General features: G+C 40.4%; 1 protein-coding gene across 3 annotated transcripts in view; it reads left to right on the top strand.

Annotated features, from left to right (window-relative positions):
• The window catches only part of GRM3 (glutamate metabotropic receptor 3), a 108,854-nt gene that overhangs the window by 47,900 nt on the left and 35,571 nt on the right, over positions 1 to 25,383 (top strand). For all 3 annotated transcript variants that reach the window (XM_004937499.5, XM_004937500.5, XM_015299810.4), the window contains one exon: positions 13,121 to 13,724. In XM_004937499.5, the coding sequence (XP_004937556.1) occupies positions 13,227 to 13,724 (498 nt within the window). In that variant the 5' untranslated portion in view covers positions 13,121 to 13,226. The remainder of the gene's footprint in view (positions 1 to 13,120; positions 13,725 to 25,383) is intronic.

The following is a 25,383-nucleotide window of genomic DNA, read 5'->3' as shown; positions in this document are numbered from 1 at the left end:
TGCTCATAACAAGTTCACTGCTCTCCTTTAATAGGAAGGGTAAGAGAATGTCTCAGGAAGGTATGGTGTCTTCAGGCTCACTAGCCAGCATTGTTCCTTATGAACTTTTCCACTGTCCCTGGGCCTATACAGACATTAGCATTCACACTGGCCTGCAGGAATCATAGAATGGTTGAGGTTGGAAGTAATCTCTGGAGGTCATTCTGTCCAATGCCTGCTCAAGCAGGCACACCCAGAGCAGACTGACCAGGACCACATCCAGATGGCTTCTTAATATTCCCAAGGAGACTCCAGAGCCTCTCTGGGCAACCTGTGCCAGTACTTTGTCAGTAGTTCCTGACATTCAGACAGAACCTTCTGTGTCCCAGTTATTCATAGTTGAAGCACTGAGCATCTCAAATGTGTCTTGGCAGGACAATCCCATGCCCTCATTCAGAGCATGCAACCCACAGCCTTCCTCTATGCACTGTCACTCTTGTAGCAGAGAAGCCAGTGAACAGTTATCACCCATGCCCTACTCATTTTCATCATGGCAGTAGATTATCATCAGAATCACTTTCAGTTCTTTCAGGCCAGCAATGAATGCTTCACATTTACATGTTTGCCTTCTTATTCTGTATTTTACTCTGGTGTTAGAGGACCACCTCACTGATCTCCGCTTAGAAGCAGATTTACTCAACCCCAAATTACATTTTCCTATACCACTAATGGTGTATAACCTCTGCTTTCTGAAGATACATCCACTTCTAAGATGACAGATGCTCAGATGAGAACAGAACCTTTTTTAGTGTTCTTAATTGCTTGACTTTCTTGTCTGTTTGTAGTTCAGAAAAGGACTTCCCAAGGACTTTCTATGAAAAAAGACCTCAGTGGCCACAATTTATCCATCTGAATTGTTTATAAGAATAAAGTGATTCATTAAAAGAGTAAAGAATGAATAAGGATACATTCACCTGCTCTTTACTAAGATGTGGTTAAATTGTAAAAACAAAAACCAAAGTTTTCACAGGTTTTGAAAGTAGGTCAAACACTGAATTACCAGCTATCACCTAACTTCACTAGGAATTTACTTTCCAACCTCTTTTCAGAGGTCTGTGGGGACAAGACAAGGGGAAATGGCCATAAACTGGAACATACAAAGTTCCACACCAATATGCAAAGGAACTTTACAGTGAGGGTGATGCAGCATTGGAACAGGCTGCCTAGGGAGGTTGTAGATTCTCCCGCTCTTGGAGCAGGCCCAGAGGAGGGGCCACTAAGATGATCAGACAGCTGGAGCACCTCTCCTATGAGGAAAGGTTGAGGGAACTGGGATTGTTTAGCTTGGAGAAGAGAAGGCTCTGGGGAGACCTCATTATGGCCTTCCAGTACTTGAAGGGAGTATATAAACAGGAGGGGGAATGGCTGTTTATGAGTGGATAATGATAGGACAAGAGGTAATGGTTTTAAACTGAAACAGGGGATGTTTAGGTTAGATTTTAGGAAGAAGTTTTTCACACAGAGGGTGGTGGCACACTGGAACAGGTTGCCCAAGGAGGTTGTGGATGCCCCATTGCTGGAGGCATTGAAGGCCAGGCTGGATGTGGCCCTGGGCAACCTGGTGTGGTGGCTGGCAACCCTGCACATAGCAGGGGGGTTGAAACTCAATGATCATTGTGGTCCTTTTGAACCCAGGCCATTCTGTGATTCTATGATTCTCTGGAGACATTCAAGGCCCACCTGGACACCTACCTGTGCAGCCTGCTGTGCAGTGGGGTTGGACTCGATGATCTCTAGAGTTCCCTTCCAACCCCTACAGTTCTGTGATTCTGTAATTCTTCAGATTATTCATGGTGGCTCTTCCTCTGCTTTATCATCCATGTAATTTTGAAGTCTGAGATTTGGCACAGCATAGAGGCTCCTCAAAAGGAGAACTGTCACAACCATGTGGTATACTTTGGCCTGTGAGCCGGCCAGTCCCTTGGTCTGCCACGAGGCACACTGTTGCAAAACACTAATAACAAAGATATTAAGTTTCAGATTGGTCAGCCACTGAATTCAATCCTGAGACTGATTAATGGTGAAAAGGCAGAGAAGGATAAAGACAAAGACAGGGTCAGAAAGAACTATTGTCTGTACTGTACTGAGCCAAAAATGCCAGATCGCAGATGCCAAGGGCCCCATGGTGTCCTGGAGCAGTTGGCAACAAGAACCATGATGGGAATCAATCTGTGGTTTTACACTGAACACAGCTGTATCTCATATGTTATGATCTCTTCTAATTGTCTCCCTACATTTTATGTTAAGCAGTTGTTACCATAGTGATGGCCATTTAAGATGAGAGAAAGTAGTGGGTATGCTGGGGATATAAGGTTCTGGCTTTTCACATAAAAATATATGTGCTTGTATATACACTGCTGTGGAGCCGCATGAGAAGAGTCAAACAGATTACACAAGATCTGAGGGATGGATGGAGGAGATGAAAAGAGGAGCAGCTCAGTGCAGTCTGGAGGTGTTTGCTCCAGGATTCACCTTTGCCTAGAAAGAGCTGTGTCAAAAAAACAGAAATGAGCTGCATGGTGACTTATATTTAGATCTATGCTTATACAAGTCTCTCCCTCTGTCAGCATGAGGCACATTTGTTGCTTTCTTTGAGGGATATAACTTTCCAGAAACATAAAATATTGGTTTTCATAGGATTATTTGTGTATATATATATATATGAAACACTCTTACTGCTTGCTCTTTTGCAAGAAATGCTTTTCAGCAATCCACTCCATGTTTATATTAGAATATTTGCTAAGGCAGAGGCTGCCAAAAAGACAATAAATAATGCAGATATTTTATTATTGCGTTTTAGGTCATCTTCTAAGATTTTTCTTCATTCCTCCAGCTAGCATTTCTTGTGGTTACAGTCAGAACTCCAAGCTCTTATTTTTCTCTTTATCCCACCCCTCTGTGAGGTGAGAAAACTCATGAGAATCGTTGAGTTTAGATATCTGTAGAAAACAGTTAAGGCAAAGTGCAGTCCACGTATCTAAGCATGTTTCTCTGGGGATTTTGGCTCAGTTCTATCTCCTTCTGACTAAAGCTGGCTAGTAAGTGGAGTAGGTTGCACTCTCACTTGATCGGCAAATGCAGGCAATACCTGGAGTTACGTAGTTGGGGATTCTCAACCTGAGAGTGAGCAGCATTAAGAGGTGTAGGAGAGCAGACAGTTTGCATCACTGGCTGGGACCCAAATTCTGTCAAAGTCCCAGATTAGACTGACAGTGAATGGTCTTTTATAAATTCTTATATTCATACCAGGGCACCCAACTTTGAAAAATGTAGCCATAAACCTACAGTGTCATAATGTGTCCACCCATGAGCCAAGATGAGGTCATGGATAAGAATTAAATACTGTCTTCATGTAAGAGAAGAGAACACGATTTGAGGTTTGAAAATAACTTGTGCTCAAAAGAGAGAAAGAAAAGTGAATGTTTTCTAAGTATATGTCTGTATTGTTGCTTGTTTCTCAGTAATTGGAAACTGCCAGACCCTGTTCCCTGTTAGTGGTATTACCAGCTTCTAAGGGCAAGCCGAGTGAATGGCAGGCCCAAGAGACTGAGGATATTGTTTCCATCAAGCTCCCAGAGGTACTTTCTGGCAGAGACGAGGCAGTCTCACACCTTTCTTTGCTGACTGGAGAACAAAAGCATGAAGAGGAACTCTGAAGTCAGCAGAACACATGGGTTGCAGCAGTTTACTGATCTACAGCAGCTGCAAATCAGGTTTTCTAAATTTTTTAGGACAATCCAGTTCTCCTCGATAACTGAAGGCAGCTTTTGTTTCCAGTAAACTTCTGTGACATTTACGATTAAAACTATAAACGCAGCAAGAACAATTCACAATCAATTACGTTTTATTAATGGTTTTTTAATACACGCCACAGCCCAGTAATCATGAAGCTGTTCAACAATGTTGTTCTAAAATCAGCTAATAGCAGGATGTAATTTGCAGCAGTCTCTGCTCACTTACAAAACACTTGCTCCCTTAATTGTGATTTCACACTTCAATGAATGCTGTAGCCTGGAGGCAACGTTCCTGTGATGGAAGAGTTACCAGTCTGGGCTCTTGTGCCTCTATATGAGGGGGAAGGGATCATTTAGAGAGACACTAGTGTTGTTACATTTTTAATCCTTTTATGTTGTTAAGAAAAAAAAAAAAAAAAAAAAAAAAAAAACAGTGAAATGCTACAATCCACAGTTAAACAGTTCAGTTCTTTCCTTTCTTTACAAACCTAAACAGCATCTTTCCCCATTTTGATCCTCTTCTGATAGTCTTTGTTATTATCAAGAATATAACGAGACATAAAACATATAACATATAACAAAACACATATGACCAGAAAGTGAGGTCCTACTCATGTAACTGAGCCCCTATCTTGAACTCATTCTGTAGATGCCACCTAAGTTAGTCCTCCTAAAGCAAGTACCTGAGTTTTCACTGCAAGGATTTTCATGGCCACTGATATCCCATGCATTTCTTACTAGATCCCTGGGTTGAAATAATCAGGATATTCTCTTGAGGGAGGTCAAAGGTTGCGATCTGCTAAGTATGCAAGTTAGACAGATTGAATCTCATCGATAAATGGCTGGTGGTGATGAGACAGAGTGCAGCACTGAACAGACAGGGGTAAAGCAACAGCTCCCCCTCCAAGGAGCTTCTGCTGTAAACGTCAGAAGGAGAAATGTTGCCTTATTTGACAAATGAGAGAAACCATCTCATCTTGGAAAATTCCCAGCTAAGTGTTTAGCCCTGCTGTGGGAAGCGAGGAGATACATCTCAGACCAGGAAGAAATGGGACCACCAATCTTGGAAGGCTTTTAGTTGGCTTGTAAACAAGCCATGGTGGGTGATAAGGATCCAAGGAGGGGACTTTGCCTGTTGCTGGCCTTCCCCTTCACTGTTCCAGGAAAGTTTCTACTAAACTGGCTGGTGATATGGGGGAGTATTGGACCATATTTGAATGCAGTTACCTGGGGCTTTCAGCCTGGATTAATTCCCACTGGAACAGCTTAGGTGACAGCAAGTGTCATCCCTTATGTAAATACAGAAGAGATAGGGTATTTCTACAAGGCCTGTATGACTAATGCTGGCTGTGTTAGCAGCCAAACTGAATCTCAGCACCAGCTATAATGAGAAAGGACTCTCTGCCCTCTACACATGCAGAGGTTCAGCCATGTTTTGGCCCCACTGCCACAATGTGATGGAAATGTCTTGGCAGAGGAGCAATGAGAGTGAATCTGGCAGCCAGCACCAATACCATTTGGTGGGAGCCAAGAATGCACAGGCAGAGAACCTCGGCTGGAGCATGGGATTGTGGAGAGATCTGAGTTCTGGAAAAACCCTGCAGATGTTCCATAGGGCTGAAAGTGGTTATGAGCACAAAACAGAGCTCTGTGAGGGTGGAAAAATCTGATGCTTAGGAATCAAGAACGAAGAAAAGGCTAAGCGCTTGACCAAAGGCTAAATGCACAGATATCCCTTAGGGACTACACTTAGGCAGAAACTAACTTCACTGAGTTAAGATTCACTTGCACTAAGCGCAGGTGTTAAAGCTCCACTTGGCTAAAAGCTACATGTAAGGACATGATACCAAATATTCCATGGTTAGCTTTGTCTGAGACAACTTACATTTATGCCCTTATGTCTCTCATCCAGCCTTTGGCATTGTTGACCTTTACACGGCAGTGGTGTCCCTGGACCACCTAACAGGAACAATGCTGTGGCATCCACAGGTCACATAAACCAGCTGCTCCTTTGTCCCCAGAGCCCTTGTATTCCCTCTTTTCCCATTCAGTGTCTTTCCAGGACCACACAGGATGAACTGAGACTAAAGTTGAATAGCACACAATCAATAAGCAGATAGCACTTGTCTGTTCATTGCGGTCTTTGCTGATGTGCTTTCAGCTGTCACCAATGCCTGGAAGAAATTAGCAGATGGATAAAAAGCAGTACGATTCAGCTCAATCCAAAAAAAGACAGACGGGAAGATGGTGGGACTTGCAAAGGTCTGACCCTGCATTACACCAAGATCATTACACCACAAATTGTCCAGATGGTGCAAAGCCTCAGGCTCATGGCCAGCCTTCCCGATATACATGAATATACTTATTGTCAAAGTACTGAAGAAAGTCAGATGAGTTAAGAGACTGCACTGTCTGATCTGGATCTTTAGCTCTGGGGGTCTGCTCATTGCAGCTCCAATTTCTGAGACCAAATTTGTTATTGAAGACACAGCCAATGCCAAATACATTCACTTGATTTAACAGGAAGTAAAGACTCATATTTTCACATCACAATAATGTGTTGTAATTTTCTATGTCTCCTTCTTCTTTTCTGGGCTAAATTAATAGGTCCTGCTGCAATCTACAGAATCCTTTAATATCTAGAAACTTCAAGAATATCACATCAGAGACATTTGTTTTCCCGTGCACTGAATATTTTAAGTTCTATTTTTGAAACAAGATGAATATGCCACGTATCTCTAAGGCAAGGTCTGGGCATCTGTTTTATGTTGACATTGTAGAAAACATAAAGCATCTCTCATTGATGTTAATAGAGTACAAACAGCAATGCAGTGTTCTGATTTCTTTTTTTTCTTTCTCCTCCAACATAATGGAATTTAAGTTTGTATTTTATGAGGAATGATTTCCCTCTACAACAACATTTTATGCATTGCACTGTATGTCACTCTTTATATTGAAATCACCCCCAGAACTTTTATGGCTTTTCCAGTAGAATGGCAACATTTCTACAACATATTGTGCATAGGATAAACTTGTATTGCTTATACTCCCATGCAACTGGACGTGTAGCATGTTTTTTAATTCATGTTTTTTAAGTATAGATCTCCCATTTGAAATGAAAGGCAAAAAATCACCAAGCTACATAGCCATTTTTAATATTTTTTTTTCCCAGGGAAATAAAGGAAAGAAGAAATAAAAGAGAGAGAGACAACAGCAAGACACTGAAATTTAAAGCACTTTGATTTATTTTCAGAAATGTATGCATCAGCACCTGATTAACATTTCATGAAGGAAATATCTCTACTTTCACAGAGGAATTTACTTGTTTTCTCTACCTCACCATGTCCTCCACAACTTTTTTCCTCTTCTTTTTACTTCTTGATTCAACCTACGAAATTTCAGCCAGTCAGAATCAAAATGTGAGCCATTTGTGTACCTGGTAAATACCTGCCAATGTAAGGCTTGGATTCTCTTAGAAATATTTCTTTGCCAGAGGTAATGACACCTCTAATTATAATTGGTAAGGAGACTCAAGCTTGTCCATCACTCTTTTCTGATGATGTGAGACATCTTTTAGTACAGTTCTCATCAGGTGTTAAGGTCAAGTTCTGGCAGAGCACATATAAAAGTGCCAAACGTGTTGGATGAGCAATGCTGCTGTGTAAGTTATCCATGATATCTGAGAGAAAGACATCCTGGCATTTAACTTGTGTCAGTCTTTAAAATGAGAGAGAATTTCGAGTCAAAATTGGAATTGTTTTAGAAACATACTTCTCTAGACAAAATTTATAAGGTACAGCAAGGGCTCAGGGAAAGATACATCTCTGTTGGGGTGCCCTTGGAGACAGATATATTGAAGGAATTACTAGCTTCAGTGTTATAACGTGGATCAAGAGCACAGGCATGGGGAACCTCCCCTGTGACTTTCCACTGAGAGTAGTCTGCCTCCAAAGAAAGTTTATTAGGGGTGGTAGGTGACGGTGAGTTGACATATGGCTCCAGCACCACAATATCACATTATAGTCCTGAATAATGCAGTAAAAATCCATGACTGCCAAGAGGGAGCCACCCACAATAAAGCTAAACATAATCTTCTCCAGCACCCACGTCAGCTCCTGTTGCATCTTTTCTCAAGAAGATGGATAAATAGATAAGCCTTGCAAAATGCTGCAGGGAGGAGGGGGTCGGGAGGGGAGGGGGGTGGCCTGGGGATGTAAAGAAATTTAGGATAGCAAGGGATAGAAAATAAGGAAAAGAAAAAAAAACCTTCATAGTTTTAGCTTGTTCGTGGGCACTGTCCCATTTGCTGGTTAGTTACTGGCTTTGCAACCTACTAGGAGATCTCAGGTGCCTCAGCAATCAATGAAGTTTCTCATTCCATCCTTAACCTCGTAAGTGGAAAATTGGAAAGTCTACCGCTGTTAGATAGCCTGCTAATGTCAGACATCGGTGTTGATATGGTGGAAAGTGTCAGCAAATTTCGCATTGATCTGTGAACAATCATACCCTACTTACAAGTCATCAGGCTAAATGGAACATGCAATTGCACTTCTTTTCAGAGTTTGACACTCAGAAAAAGAGATTGCAGTGACACCTCAAGACTAACAAGAATTCACTTCTGAACCAATAGCACAGGTGACTGGTGATTCTATTCTGTGAGCTGAAAGCAAAAAGCCTGCTGAAGACCAGAGTTGTCATGTGCATATGCCCCTGGAAGAAAGCCATGAAAGAAATTTGGTTTGTAGATGATATCAGTGGAATACTGAATTTGGAAAATCCAGACATCTTTTTTTTCTTCCTGATTCTTGCTGTTTTGGGGAAAAGAATATGCACATCCATAGTAAATAAGCGAATAAGTACCGAATTTGTGCAGTCAACTTTTTACAAGCACGGAAATGTTGTGTTTAAAAAAAAAAAAAATCAAACCAACAGGCAAGGGTATTTTCAACAAAAACTGCACAGCTGCTGTCTTAACACAAGTGAGTTATTTTTTTCTGAAGGAAGCTTTGACAGAGTCCTCCAAGAACAGATGTCACTCTCCCCTGTGGACCTTTGGTGGTGGAAAAAGAAGGCGCTCCAGAGGCAGCCTGCCCAGGAAAGGTAGTTCACAAGCAGAGTGCTGCTGGCTGAATTCACACAGGGAAGTGCTGGCAGAAGCTTTCTGATCCAGACATGGAAACTGTCCTCTTTGTGCCTGTTTCTGTTTATTTTTCATTTTGATATTTGGATCACTCTGTGCCTAGTCTTTACATCTATTTCCACCAGGGATCCAAACTCTATATGGCTGTATATGGTTTTAATATTTTTATATGAACAGAACCCCTAGAAAAATATAACCCTGTCCATGGCCAGAGCTAAAATATTAAACATAAATGAAAAATGAGGAAATTGTAGTTTGATCAACAAATACTTCTTTCTGAAATGTTAATTCAACTTCCTAGAAACATGGCTGGATATTAGGAAAAATTTCATCTCAGAGAGTGGTGAGGCATTGGCACAGACTGCCCAGGGAGGTGGTGGAGTCATTGTCCCTGGAGGAGGTCAAGGAAAGGGCAGATGTGGCACAGAGGAAGGTGGCTACTGGGCATGGAGGGGGTGGGCTGATAGTTGGACTGGATGATCATAGTGGTCGTTTCCAATATTAATGATTCTATGATTCTGTGGTTTTAGGAGAGAACTATTGCAAAGACAAAATGCAGTGGTAAGCATGGTGAAATCCCTTCTGTTAGGAAATGGCAAAGGTTGACCTAGGGTGCTACTTTCACAATGGTTCAGGGGAGGAATATGTTCTGTATTAGCCTGCATAGGTACAAAATGTCCCTATAGATATTTGTGAATTATGCAAGCTGCATAGAAAGCATGGGGGAGAAGCACACCAGCAAGAACAGGAGAGAAACTGCAATGCTAGCCCATCTTTGCAAGCTGCTTTAAAATATCCTTCCTTCCTCACGTCAAGATGTCTGTTCAGTGTCACCATAGTGATGCTACTCACTGGCCACCCTGATTTGCTTCACATACTGGTGAGAAGCTGTTCATCCTGGAAGCACTGCTCCATTAGAGCCCCAGGTGGAAGCTCCCCAGTCCAACCAGCCTTCACACTATAGCTTCCACTCACCTGCTCTTTGGCAGCACAGCTGAATGGGCAGCAGGGCACAGGCCTCTGAGACTTCAGAAAGAATTATATTTGGTGACTAGTGCAGTGTTCTTGTAACTGTCTCCTGTTTATAAATGAAGAATCTGAACGCATAAGATGGGATGATTGTGTTTTCCTGGAAAGCAGAATGCTGCATTTAGTGTCTTCCTACAGTTTCATAGTGTCATTGAATAACTTGAGTTGGAAGGGACCTCAACGATCATCTGTTTCCCACACCGTTACTGTGGGTAGTGTTGCCAACCATTAAATCAGGCACGAGATCAGGTTGCCCAAGGCCCCATCCAACCTGGCCTCGAACACCTCCAGAGAAAACTTCAGTTTCAAGATGGAAAATTTTGTTTTGCTATCAAAGATCCTTTCAGATTAAAGAAACAAAGATGAAAGTTCCTGGATTAACTCTGGTTCACCTCTGTGAAGAGCTTAGAGCTCCACAAGGGAACCAGGGTGTTCAAGGCACTGCCAAAATCATGTTCTTCAATATCTAAAGAGAAGTGAAGCCCTTTTCTAACACTGGTAGCAACAGTGAGTGCCAAGAAATTGTGTCTGGAACATGGGAAATTCCATACTAACACAAGAAAGAACTTTACAGTGGCAGAGCACTGGAACAGGCTGCCCAGAGAGGTTGTGGAATCTCCTCTGGAGATATTCAAGACCCCTCTGGACACCTTCCTGTGTAACCTGCTGTAGGGAACCTGCTTTAGCAGGGGATTGGATTCAATGATCTCCAAAGGTTCCTTCCAATTCCAATAATTCTATGACTCTGTAAAAATCTGGACTTGGACTCTTCTAAGAATCTCATTTAATCTTTCTGTGCCTCTTTTTATCCAAGTACAAAACAGGGAAGAATGTTTTATAAGTGTTGTAAGGGTAAATATAGGAATAGTTTCCAAGATACAGTGGTGACAGAAGCTACAGAAGCAAATAGAATGGATATTGCATAAAATCAAACTAACAAACAAACTCCAAAGGTCTGTTTTTATCCATGCAGTGTATTAATGACAGTGGAAGATAGTCCAATTGAATTATTAATCATACAAAAAATGTATGTGAAAAATGCTGCCCTTTTATCTGATAATTATTTTCAAATGGATGTTTTCAAAATTTTTATGTCCTGCATACATTTGAGTTTTATTAGTTTTATTTGGCAAACAATAGTACTAAGTCTGAAATAGAAATGACTGCTGAACAATTACTTCATTACTTCTCCTAACATTACACATAAAAAGTCTTTTGTGGAACTGGTTAATAGACCACATGTGATCAAGAAACTGGCTTGCATATAGATCACCGAGGAATGATGAAGCTTGTTTTCCATTAATGTATCACTTATTTCTGAATGAAAAGTTCTTCTGAGACAGCCTGCAGCTCAGTCTACGTATATTACTAGGTTTTGAGTGAAAGATATGTAACTGTTCTTATGACACTTTACTGATTTATGAGAGAACAATGTTGGTGTAAATATGAATAAAATATTATCGTTTTACAGTTTGGTGCAGCAACATTGAAATTGTACCATGATAAACAACTGCCTTGAAATAAGCTTGCTCATCCATCATTCACTGTTAAACCTTAATTGTTGTTTTTTTTCAATTCCTTTGTGGTAAGTATTTCTAAATTATTAATAATCCTGCAAGTCTTACAATAATATATATTCTGTTAAGAAAAAGGTAAGTATAGAAAGAAAAAAACTGATCTATTTGAATATGATCACACTTGATTTATATGGGAAGCTGGAGATCAAAGCAGCAGCTTTGACATATTTGAAGAGATACTGACAGGGAGGCCACATGTATCTGTACTGCGTAGATAGACTTTGTGTATGGGTCACAGAATTATCATAATTATCATTCAAAAGCCTGATTTTTCTCTTTTTAAGGTCATCGGCAGAATATTTTGACCTTAGAGAGAGTAAAATCATATCCCAAGTAAATACATCATTGCTCTGTTCTCTCTGTGGTCTGAGCACTGAACTGTGATTAACAATAAAGAGAGCGAGTCCAGCTGTAGGCATTTCCATGCCCTAAGCAGGCATCAAGTACAAGATTCCTCCTTGTCATGTCTCTCCTTTTTCTCTTTCATCTCTTTTTTCCCCCCTTTTTTGACTTAATTTGCTTGGAAGAGAACCTTTTGTGCCTCAAGGAGGGATGATTTTCTGATTAAGGCTTAAGGAGATTCAGGTTCAATTTCTAGGTCTTCCACATAATAAATATGCTTGGTAGGTCACTTAGTAAAGTGCCATGCAGAACTGCAATGCTAATAACTAAAATGGACCACAAGCCATTCTCTGTTGATGAGACAGACCAGTACAAAATGACCGAGCCTCTGTGGACACAACCAAATCATTTACTGAGAAGAGTTTCTGGTCATTGATTGCCCAGGAATTTTTTAGAAGAGCGTTAATTGATCTGAGTCTAATCTGTGCCAGGGATATATTAACTGGTATGGTATGGCCTTGTTTACTTTATTAATACAGACATAACCCTTGTTTCCCACCTGCTTAAACGGGCATTTCTGTGTTTCAAACAACTTTCACAGCATAAAAATAGACGTGAAACCACAACAGATCTCTTCCATACTCCCATTCCTCGCAACAGGTGAGCAGTCCACTAAAGGAAGGCAGGTTAGCTGGACATCGCAGGAGACTTCAGATGTGAAGGCCAAGTTAAGGCCAAGTGGTGGGTTCAGCAAAAGCTACCATCAAGGAGAAAACACAGTGGTAGAGCTATAGCTGAAGGAATTTTAAGTAGGATGCAATCAACAAAAAGAAAAAAAACTTACTAAGGGAAGGCTGGAAGCAGCTGGAGATGCAGTGAATGATAACACATAAGACTGAGTCCAGAATAAAGAGATCATGGAATAAGACAGGATGCTATGAGGAAAAAAAAAAACAAACAAACACAAAGTGATCTCTCTCTTTGCAAAACATAAAACGTTGCTGAACAGTAGTCAACATAAGGTATATCACCCTCCATGTCTGTGGCCTTTGCATATCTGTCATAGCAAATGCTTAGTCTGTAATCAGATATGGAGCAAATGGAATAAGGTACTCTATGAGAGCATAAGATAAATATATTTCTTATTACCCATACTATCTGTATTCCCTTAACACTGTTCTCTAATGTTTTATTGATAAAGCTTTGTAACAACTCACTTCTCTTTTTGCCTTTTCTAATTACTTTCATCTCTTCTTTAGAAATCCAGAGGAAAGTCTTATTGGCTCACTCCTCACTGACTTGTGGGACAACGCTTCAATTTTGGTAATGGATCAGAAGGAATGAAGAGCACTTTTGCTCCCACCAATGTTTCTTAGAGCTGCTAAAATAGGACCAATGAAGATGTTCACCAGACTCCAAGTCCTTGCGCTAGCTTTGTTTTCCAAAGGAGTTTTCCTTTCCCTAAGTGACCATAGCTTTGTAAGGAAGGAAATTAAGATAGAAGGAGACCTGGTCTTAGGTGGCTTATTCCCAATCAATGAAAAAGGCACTGGGATAGAAGAATGTGGGAGAATCAATGAGGATCGAGGCATCCAGCGCTTGGAGGCCATGTTGTTTGCCATCGACGAAATCAACAGAGACAACTACTTGCTGCCAGGAATTAAACTTGGAGTTCACATCTTGGACACATGTTCCAGGGACACATATGCCTTAGAACAGTCTTTGGAGTTTGTCAGGGCATCTTTGACTAAAGTGGATGAAACAGAATATATGTGCCCAGATGGCTCATATGCCATTCAAGAGAATTTACCATTACTCATCGCAGGAGTTATAGGTGGCTCCTATAGCAGCGTCTCCATACAGGTAAGTCACTGTAGTTCCATCAGGTGAGAATCATTGGTCTGCAATTCCTGTGAGGCAAATTCTGCTCATATGGGATGGACAAAAATCAAGACTTAGATTAATCAGTTTGTCCTAGGGGTGGGTCTAGTGTGTAGGTTTTTTTGTATTTGTTTTATTCATTCTTAGAAAACACTCGCTTTAGTTCTAATCTCTGCCAGCTGCTCATTTCCTCTAGTTATGGTGTATCCTGAGGGCAGCTGAAGTTTCCAAAAGTCTTAGTGTTTATTTTGAACTATGGATTTCATGAGATTTTTATAAAGGTATGTTCAGATCTCCACTTTCACATCAATAATAAATTATGCCACCTATATTTCTGAATATATATATGCTCATCATGCCAAGTTTATGTGCTTTTTGTTATGTAAACAATAGAGATGTAACATAAAAGAAGAAATCCTTGTCTTACTTCCAGGCTGAAATAAAGTGAAAATGACATATTGCCAGAAACTGGAATTACACCTGACCCAAAGGATTACAAGAATTTAGCATCTAATTAAGCACGCTGAAGCCGGTAAAAATTATTCTGCTGACTTCAATGAACAAATTCTCAAATATCGCTTACATACAGCAGTTTCTGAATGGCTTCCAAATTTCCTCTCTTTGCTTTTGTTTTCATATATAGTTCATATTAAGTCAGATTTTACCAGAAAATGTTTCCTGACAGAATGCAGTGCAAGCACTTCAGAAGTCCAGCACAGAAGACAGATGTCCTCAGTACCTCTTGCTCCCTTCTTCTGGCACATTGCATTTTCAGCTTTTGGTTTTATAATATTCATCTCAAATAGATTCTCAGTAGGGTGTTGGAGGGTATTTAATGTCTTGGAACGGTGTAAGGTTGCAGGTGGGATAAATGATCCACATATCCTTCAAACTATGCTTCCCTTTCATGTTTGCCCTCGGTCTCCAGAAACTAACCACAATGAACATTGATTCCTTCTACTCCTGTTCTTCCAATTTTTTAGAAACTCGTGATAAAGCTTAAACTCATTGGCATTTTGTTCCACTGAATAAACACAAAGAATACATATGCCCCCATTTATTCTGCATCTCTGCTCTCCAGCCCAGAAATTCCTATGTCAGTGAAGCCACAGATATTCTAAAGTTCCCCACCCCTGCCAGTGATTGCTAGTCACAAGCAAAAACATCCTCTAGTTTCACTGACGATGTCAAATCAACATATAAGTGATTATTTTTGATTAAATTAAAGACCTAGTTGCTGTATCAGTGTCAAAGAAGAAAAAAACATTCTTCTGTGCTACAGACCATCTCAGAAGTAACAGCAAGCTCAAGGATTTACCTCTTTCATAACCAGGACAATGTTTCTTTCAGCTTTCATTTCAGTTAGAATTACATTAAGTAATTGGCTGCTTCTGTTTTCAAGGCATTCATTCCCATCAGTCTGAGACTACGTCCTGTTTCCATAGGACATGCATAACTACAGAAGGAGCATTTCAACAAATATCACCTTTTTTTTTTTCCCCTTTCTTTGATCCAGTACATAGCTTGTCTATGTATCCATAGACAATAGGGAGTAAGTAGGAAGATGGCTACCCATACCACAGGGCAATAATTTTTGCAGAGAAAAAGTTCAGCTTCTTTTCAGTAGGAGTGGTTTTATTCCACTGTGGGTCAGCTTGGGTGGCAGGAATGTATGTCAGCAGTTACATAGGTACGATTGCTTCAAGTACAAAGAGCCTGGGCTGGAAAAAAAGATATCTGAAGAAGTGGAATGGTAGCTACAAAATCTTGAGTAACAGAGAGTTCATCATTATCCATTGTGTCTCACAATCAGACAAGGGTACATCAAATGAAACAGCAAATTGCAGGCTATTCTGGACGCTAAAAGCTAAACTAAGAGAAGTTACTAGAAAATATCAGGAAATTCTGTATAGATATCATCCTTGGCTTATCAATTCCCAAGAATGCGAGTATCTCCAGACTGGTAAAATATTCTGAGGAAGAAACGTTATAAGCTTGCATGATCCCACTGGTAGCGAGGTGGCAGTGGCTTTACTGTACCTTTAATCTGATCGTATTTCTCAGTCCACCCCAAATTCAACAGTGTCAAAAGGGCACAAAGTAGCCTAAATGGCATATCTATAGAAGTATTTACCATTAAGGGAATGAAAGAGACCTTTTCTTCCCTCCCAGAAGCCCTGAGGCGGTCACACCACACTCCTAAAATGTCCTGGGGCTTCTTACACAGCATCTGTCAGTCTGTCTCTTTGAAGCCAGTCCCTGGTGCTCACTGACGTAAGATTAAATCCGTATCTGAAGTGGCAGATTGGATGCAGTACACATTGAATATATTATATATATACCAATGTCTCATATTCCAAAAGCTTGGGTTTGGAGCAGCTGTCACATGTAAATCAGAAGTCCTGATAAGAGACTGTCTCATTCAGTATGTATGAAAAATGGCAATGCATATCTGTATATTACCCAATTTTTGAAACTTATTAAGAAGGATGAAACAACAGCAATATCTAACAGTAGCATCCACGCTATGCATAGCTTTGCATAGTTGCCAATATTTATTCAAACATAATATCTTTCTTGCACATCTTTTCAGAAAAATAAATAGGCCCACAAATCACTCAGTATGCCAAAGTTTCCTGCTAGAAAAGAACTATTTAGTAGATTACTTCCCCTTGACATAGATTAGGTTGGCTTCTCTCCAGTCCGTCTCTTCTAGCTTTCTGCTAGGACTCAAACTATCTAGAAAAGATTTAATAATGCTACTCATCTTGTTAAGATAGCCAGTCATGACTTCCATTTCAAAAGAAAAAATCCCTATCAAAAAGAGCAGGCACTGCAGACCCAAGCCTGAAGATATAAGAACTTTAGAGCACTAAAAACAAATCTTTTGGTGGCATGCCAGAAGACTATCACATTTTCTGACTGCCACCTCTAAACTGTAGCTCCAGCAGCAGCTGCCATCACTCCCCTCCCAAACGTGAGAACCCTCCATCCAGAAGGTGCAGCATGAGGCTGAACCTCCCCCCCTCCCACCTTGCTACCATGCTTCCAAACTGTCCTCAGGGTGCTGAGTGCTTTCCATTGTAGCCCTCTCGAGTATTTCTCATTTGCTCAAGAGCTGTAAGCATCATAGAGTCCACAGCACATCTTCTCAGCCTGAAAATATACCATGCTGAGCTCTTCAGACAAGAAATTATTGCTGTTATTTTTCTTTGTTTTTTTCCTCGCGTGAATTTGTCATTGTATTTCAAAACCTTCTCTTCAGGTCCTTTCACCTTCCCTCACCAGATTTCTGTCTGGACAGCTGTCTGCAAAATCACTTCATGATGCTCCTGCTGTCAGATTTCTGTTTCTTTCATTATCCTTTCACCAAGGAAAAAAGAATTTATTGGTAAATCAGCAACGAACACCTTCCCCACTGAGTCGGTATGCGCAATAGGCACTTTTTGCAGAGACAAAAACAAGGGAATGCAGAATACTTAATTATTTTCTGGTCAGACTAGGCTATTATCGTTAATGACGATCTGGATAATTAGTTTTTAGATGATGTGTTTAAATTAGCACTGGGCCCAATCTGCACAGCATTTGATCCCTCAAAACCCAAGCCAGGCTTCTCAGTTGGTGAAAAGGCTCATGTAAAAAAGCTTTTTTCACAGTAAAAATTTCTGAGCTGAGCTGATTCTGGGATCAGAAGGTACATTCTCTAAAGTTCGGAGACTTAATTTTGCTTTAAAATAGTTTTTTAATCAAGTCCGATTATCCATCGTCTCCTGTCTCACAACAGAAATTTCAGACTTATTTTCCTTAGGGATGTTCAATGACATTGTAAAAAGGCTGAGAAAAAAAGCATTGTTCATTTGCGTAGGGGAGCACCTGCACAGATAATCCATATGCCATGTTTAAAATACTCAGGTCAGCTCAGTAGGGAATATGCATGTGTAAGCAGCAATATGAGTACTCAAGTGCTAGATTTGGCCACACACAGTATTCTGTTTCTGCAACCTGGTCTTGTCTTCTGAATGTGAAGATCAAGCTGCACTCCTTATAGCCAGCTCTCTTAAAATCCTTAAGACGTTCCTTTAGGTAGGCTGGGCTTTGAATTTGTGCATCCACTGCCTTCATATTTATATAGGGCTTCAGTACCGTGCAAAGTTTCCTTTCTGCTGCTGACACACAAGATCTCCAAATCACAGTCATGGAGGTTATTTACAATTTAAAGATTTGTCTAGAAAAAAATGTCAGAGTACAAACCACTGCCCAGCTGTCTTCTTGTGAATGCTTGCTGTGTCTCAAGTAAACTAGCAACAACCATAAGAGAAGATTTAAAGTTAAATTACTGTTATCAAAACAGCTAAAGTCTGTCTCTGAAGTGAGTGACCATCTGGTGGGAAATTCAGAGTATGTACTCATTTACTGGCTATCTTTCCCATACTATCATTTCTTTTCAGCCACACTGTTCTGCCAGGGCATCCTGGAGCGTGAAACCACCTCCATTTTCTTTCTTGAGGAATAAACCATTTTCCAACCAGAGAACCCAGAGAACAGCATGTGATTTCCACAACATGAAAAATAATGCATTAGAAAAACTACAAGCAGGAAAAAAATCTTATAATCTAAGGAGTACTGTCTCCCTGCACATCAAGGACATCAAGGTCATCAAGGACTACACTGCACGTATGCCATTTGTGCTGTGTAGAACAGCTTTGCATTGAACTGCGCAACAGCCTGAGGTGATTTTGTGCTTGTAAGGCTAAATTCTTACTAAAAGATCTACTCTGTGAGATGGGCCACCTGCCACTAATACTTAAGTTATATTTTCACTCTCTAACTTTTTGGTGTCTCCTTCAAAATTCTTCCTTCTTTTATCTTGGTTCTTTCTCTCCTGCCTCTATCCCCCAGCCAGATTCTTGTTGTTTGTTCCTTTCTGTGTTTCTGTTCCATGTTCAGAAAATGAGGTTCAGAAAATTCTGTTCCACGTTCAGAAAAATCCACTAGGTTGAGATTTTCAAAGTGCCTAGACAACACCAGATGTGTATTCCGTAAAGATTCCAAATAAACATAGGTACCTTCCTCTCCTTGGCTTCCTAGAAAATCACAAGCTAATTCGTTCCTCTGCAGTCCTGGCTGGTCAGTTGGTTGGTTTTTCTTTTCTTTCTGTTTCTTTTCCTTTTGTGTGAGCATTTTCTCCTATTGCAAGTGGAAATGTGTATGTAAACCCTGAGCTTTCAGTTAAGAAAGGAGCCCTTCAGTGTTCCATGTGAGGAAGGATGTAACTACGGGAGAAACTGAATAGGAATGTGTTAAGGACATCTTGGCATCACCAACTCTCATTCTGCTCCTTCTGAGTAGGACTTATGCAACAGCTGATGAGTCTCAAATAATGATACTCACTTCTAATTCCAGGATTTCATTTATCCTTTTTGAACCACCAGCTTTAGTGTTTTTTGAACCATCAGGCTTTTCTCAAAGGCAGTCATCAGCTGTAAATGTGACATGGGTCACTAATAGTCAGGTTTACAAGGTCTCTAAGTAGAATCATATTCATCTTGCACAGATCAAGGTCTTCTGCAAGAGTCTTTTCTCAGAGTGCCAGCTTAGAGCTAAGCTTACATCACTTCAACAGATAATGCTGCACAGAGGCAGAGTGCATATGTGACAGATCATTGTACAGAAAGGAAAACAATTTCCAAGAAATTCTTTCCTCAGAGAACATCATCTTTCTCTTTCTGCATGTCCTCCTTGCTTTATTTTTGATTACACAGGACAAGCATATAGAAAGATATTCCTGGGTTGTCCATAGAAGTCTTACACACTATTCTGTCAGTGTTCCCAATAGCTAGTGTTCTTTTCATAGATGCAATTATTTCACTGTTCAAACACTGCTTCTCTAGATGTGACAGCTGTTGAGTCCACTGCAAGTACTTAGTTATAATTCTCTATCTTTGTTGCCAAAATATTCAGAAGAGCAAAACTGAAAACAGTTCTCCTGTCTCCTGTTAACGGGAAAAAAAAAATCGCATTTCATGTTTGTTTGTTTTTTCCTGTGTTATCTCTTTTTTGGAAGGAATTTTGTTAGAAAACAACAAAAACTAATACTGGAAAGCAGATCTCTTAGTATCGAAAAGACAGAAACCTGAAGAAAACTACTGCTTCTGTCCTGTAACGTATCAGATTACACACAAATACAAGTTGGAATAGTACTCCTAAATAAGTTGATTGCTCCTGGCTCAGTTTCTGGCTACTGACTCCTACTGATTAAAAGGACAGGGATACCAGAGCTACTGATGAATCTAAATATTTTCTGCTGTAGGTTGTGACATGCCCCCCCTGTAAAGGTTGTATTTCATAGTGCCTTTTATACTATTCTAGACCACTGTAATACCCACAGTTTTAAATGGAGAATGTAGAGAAGATGTTCTAGACTGATAGAGGCATTTCAAGTCGAATATCAGTATAGTACTTAATCTCTTACTTTGCTATTGAAAATATATCAGAATCTGGAGTTACATATTTTCTGAGTTAGGTGGCTACACGTGCATCACTGAAACCTGCCCATCTCAAGAAGTTTCAAATCATGTAAGTGATAAATGTCCAAACTGAGCTGCTGGTTGAGTACTCACCAGGGTGAGTTCTTGGGCTGTTATGCGAAAGGAGGTCAGCACCTTGTCTATCCTCTGCCTAGTTCTGAAAGATTGGAAAGACTGCATCAAGTTGCAGGTCTTGCATTTTTTAGCTTCTGGTATTCCTTCCCTTAATGTAATAGACTGTTACAGCATGTTGGCCCATGGTTAACACAAGAAAGAAGTTGGACTATGAGAGATTTTAGCGAGGTTTAGAAAGTATTGATGTGGGTGGGTCAAACAGTTCCCAAGGTAAGAGACATGACTTTGAGCCTACTGAAACCCAAGACAATAGCAAAAGCTATGGTGGAGCCCATGGGTCTGACAGTCTGATACTTAGTGAGATGAAGATTCCTTCAATGTGTCAGTAGTCACCATCCACCTGTATCTCACTCCCATTCTGCTCAGCAGCCTAATTTGCAGTCTGTTCAAAATGACAGCAGCAGTACTTGTCTGTCTCAAAGGAGCTCTGTGAAATTAGATTATTAAACCTTGCTAAATATCATGAGATTCTCACATGGAAAAAGTTTCAGAAGTGCAGAGCACTGCAATCTAACAAGTGACCTCCTCTGTCCAACTGATGTGTGATATACACTTGTGAAGAAACTTTTTTTCTGTTCTAGCACTTCAGAGATTTTTCTTTTTCCAAAGTGTTTCCTGTGTTCCCCAACCATATACACGTTAAAACAGTCAAAGAAGAAGGGAAATTTTAACTAAAAAAAAAAAAAAAAGAACTAAATCCTATTATCAGGAAAAAAAAAGTCCTACATGGAATAGACGAAATGTTTGATGGGATTTCATAAATCTCCTTCAACAAATGTAAAGACAGATCAGGGTTTCTGATACACACAGGTCTTACCTACCTGATCCTGTCTATCATCAGTACTAGTGAATGGCCAGAAACACACTGGGAATCCAAATTTGTGTGATTGAGAGCTGTACCTAATTCACTGCTCCTTGCATGTAGTTATCATGAAGCCATTTTCAGTGTTATAAACTATATTGCCCATTTCCCATAAGTATTTGTATGGTCCCTGATGTACAGGGTCACAGAATGAAGTAGTTGCAATACAGAGATGAAACAAGGGCAGAGCTGGGTCCTTACGGTTGTGGTTCCATAGCTGTCTGCTCCTACCAAAAGACATGGCACACATGGGACTTTCTGCCCTGCTCATGCTGGGCAGCTTCTTACGACAGTGGGGTGAGCAACCACCTTTTCACAGGCAGTGGACACTTCAGCACAGGACAGTCTCCATGCTAGTAAATCCAGCAGCATGATGGCAGATAAAGGTTTCCTGTCACTCTGGAAGCTGATTATACTGGCATGCTTTGTTCACAGCAAACCATGCAAAGCAGTAGCTTTAGGATTGCAACAACAGAGCATCCAGCTTCATTTTCAAAGGTGCAAAACCCATCAGTGTCAACAAACAAAAACAAAAAAAGCAGACTACTACTGCTATTTAAGTGCCAACATATGGACTTCAGTCTCTAATTGCATGCCCTACGTCTTGATTAAATTGCTGCCTGGAGCTTTGCCAAAACAGATTATTTCACTTAGCAAAAGTTATATCTATACCGCAGTTCTGAGCTATAGTGCACATCCCAAGGCAGCCTCAGGTGGTGCAATCTTGGTACTATAGTACACATAAACCAAGTTCATATTACACTGCCATGTGCTACACTGAAAAACAGCAGAGCACAACACTGAAACGCTGCAGAACATAACATAACATAGCCTTAGCATATCAGATTCCTTCTGAATCTGTTGCCTGCACTTTGAGCTTGTTGTTCATTTTGTCAAGATCTGATTTTCAGAATCCGATGTTCAGGTCAGCACAGAAACAGCTTTAAAAATCAGGACTGTTCTGGAACTAGCCTGAAACCAGAGCTCTTTTGAAAAATTAGTCCTTAAAGTCAAAACATCAGAATATTCCAACTTCAAAATTTCCAGAGTTTCTTGATCTGAATTAATATCAGATATGGCTCCTTGAGCTCCATCATCAGTCACAGCTCTTGGGAATCACTGGGTCACCATCTTCTATGAATAATCAGACTTTCTTTTCTTTTCTTTTCTTTTTGGTTTGTTTGTTTGTTTTCTTCCATGACTAATCTACCATCTGGACATCACTGAAGAGCTTTACAGCAAAGAGCATTGCAATAGGGAAGTTTTCCTGTCCCTGTAACACAGGAAGCAGAATTGCAAGAAAAGTGACCTCTAGGGTGCAAGACTGCATATGAAATGAGGCAGTAGTTCTGTTTCCTTGTATATAAACACCTTTGATGCTTAAACTAATAGAAATGAATAAACAAATAAATAACATGCTATATTTCCTAGGACTATCTTTCTGTGAAGGCCTGACTACATGCTGAATAACACTACTTTATGTACAAAATTGGCCAGTTTGGGGGGAAAAATGCAGAACGATATGTGTATATATTCTTATTATGGTTTAGATAAAAAAAAAATAATTCCTGCTAGAATAAACTAAGACAAGAATAGCAATGCCAGACCACACAGTTCTGCAATAAATGCTCTGGAATAGCTACACAGAGGACATTCTTATCACCAAATCAAAGTGCTCTTTTTGAGTGAGGACATATGAACATCTGAATATATGGGCACATAATCAAAAGTTATGACTCACAGAGGCTAAACAACACCCAGACCATCCATTGCACACTGGTGAAAAAACAAGCCTCTCAGCCCACCCCATTGCTTTATATCTGTTATTTTAAATGTCCACAATGAAAATTGAATCCCTTTGCTCCAGTGTAAGGCAGTTAATTGCATGTTACCATCCAGCAAGGTTGTTAAGACTGTGTCAGATGTTACCTGAAGGACAATAACTTGTTCAGCCACAGCATTTCTCACGTCTGCCTACACCCTTAGGCAACACCACAGGGCGCTATCCCAAGCTTCCCTTGAGAATAAACCATCCAAGCAGTAAAGACAAGGCTTTATATTAGTTTAAGCTAAATAAAACCTCTCTCAGATATCTATTTTACTATGGCATGGCTCAGCAACACAGGCATAGACACCTACAGACCTAAGCCTGCTTCTTGCTACTGCCCCAGGGGGGGCAAGGACAAGGTCTCCCTAGGTCCCATGCTTCAGACAGCTCAGGGGGTTGTGAAAGTCACTATGCGCATATGGTTAGGCAGCAGATTCTGATCTGGAAAACACCGGTTTGCAGTGGGAGTCTGAGCTACAGCAGGATGTTGACTGCTGCAATGTTATCTTAAAATAAACGATAATCTACGTCTACAAAATCTCAAGAGATAAGGGACACCAAAAGGCAATAAAATTATTTAGGCTATTTTTACTGAGCTGTCTGTTTTGCTACTGACAACTTATTCTTTAAAATTTGCCTTGTTCAATGTAAGTCGCTCCAAAAGTAATGCCTCCTATTTATTTCCATGGAAACAACAACTTCTACAAAGAGCATGATAACACTGTTCAGTAGGACAAATTCTCAGCTATAAGAGATTGTTTTTTAACTTAGTTGCCACCATTAGCTATACATTTTCTCCCATGATAAACAAGAGACTGCACGCCACACTCACAAAAATCTGCACCAGTGAAGGTGACCCACTGTTGCTAGGAAAATGTTGTCCATTCAGCCCATCTATCATGGGACCAAACAGATGGAAGCTAGAAGGCATCAAATCCAGACTATACTGTGGGTGTGGTAGGACAGTCAAGACAAGATTGGCAATGCGCTCCATGGTCTTCAAACTGGTATGAGATCTGGAGTTATCGTGTTGCAATAGACTGTCTTCTCTGGTCTGACTCGGAATTTTGAGACTTCATCTTAGTCAGTATTGTGATGTAGTGGTCAGAGTGAATGGTTCATTTTGGTTCCAAGAAATCCAGAAGGATCACTCCTTTCCTATTCCAAAAGGGAGTGCAGATCACTTTAGACACTGAGGGCTGCCTCTTGAACTTTTTCGTTGATGAGGAACTGTCATGTTGTCATTCACCACTGCCATAGTGGTGACACTATACCTCGTCATCAGTAATGATGCAATCCAAGAAACTGTCCCTTTCAGCTTCATACTGTTTCAGTAAGTCCTGACAAAGTTGTGTACAGTGTTCTTCCTGTTCCTGTGTGAGTATTCATGGGATCCACCTGGCACAAACTTTGCATTATTCCAGTGTTGCCACACCACCCCCAGTGCATTGAAGCCAATATTCAACTCTGTACACAGTTCCCTAGTCATATTCCACTGATTTGCATAGATGAGCTGATCAAGATTCTCTTCATTTCATGGTATGATAGCCATGCATGGCCATCCAGGACAAGTTGTCTTTTGTGTCGCTGTCACCAGTGCTGAAACAAGCAACCCACCACCTCACTGTGCTCAGATCTACTGTTTGGACTCCATAAACATTCAGTGAATGTCAGTGGGTGCTATTTTTTCCACGTGGAGGAATTCAGTGACACACCTTTTCTTCATCCACACTTCCATGTCAGATACCATTTTGTCAGACTGCCCCTCTGCTGTCATTTGTCACACGCAACAAAATGCAATGCAATTTTGTTGAGCAGGTTCAACCTCTACTTTCATACCACCAACATCTGCCTCTGTCATGATAGGCTAGCATAATAAAATTGGAAGTGTTGCTTTCAATATTACATACTGCATCACAAGAGGAGAACTAGCACACAACAAATTTGCCATCTCATGAGGACTGCAGTCAGAGCAGCACAGAAGACTGTTTAAAAAGTAGAAAGTAGGAGAGGCAGTGACTCAGTATGTGAATAAGTGAGGTCAGAAAGTGTTGTGAAAGAAGAGGTCTGTACATATGTATCCATGATATTTACATAAATCAGAAATTTGCATCTTTTTAAGTGCATCTGTTTATCAACTACCTTGACTCCTGGAGAAGAGGAATCACACCTCTGAACAGGAAAGACATGCAAATCTCCAGACCTTAGTAAGGAGCATAAACTGAGACAGAAGTTCATCAGCTATTTTTATTTAATTCTCTGTTGGTTTAAACAGACTCAGCTTGACAG

This window comes from Gallus gallus, chromosome 1 (assembly GCF_016699485.2).
Source record: "Gallus gallus isolate bGalGal1 chromosome 1, bGalGal1.mat.broiler.GRCg7b, whole genome shotgun sequence".
Lineage (NCBI taxonomy): Eukaryota > Metazoa > Chordata > Aves > Galliformes > Phasianidae > Gallus > Gallus gallus.
Note: the sequence above shows the minus strand (reverse complement) of the source record. Positions and strands in the feature narration are given on the sequence as shown.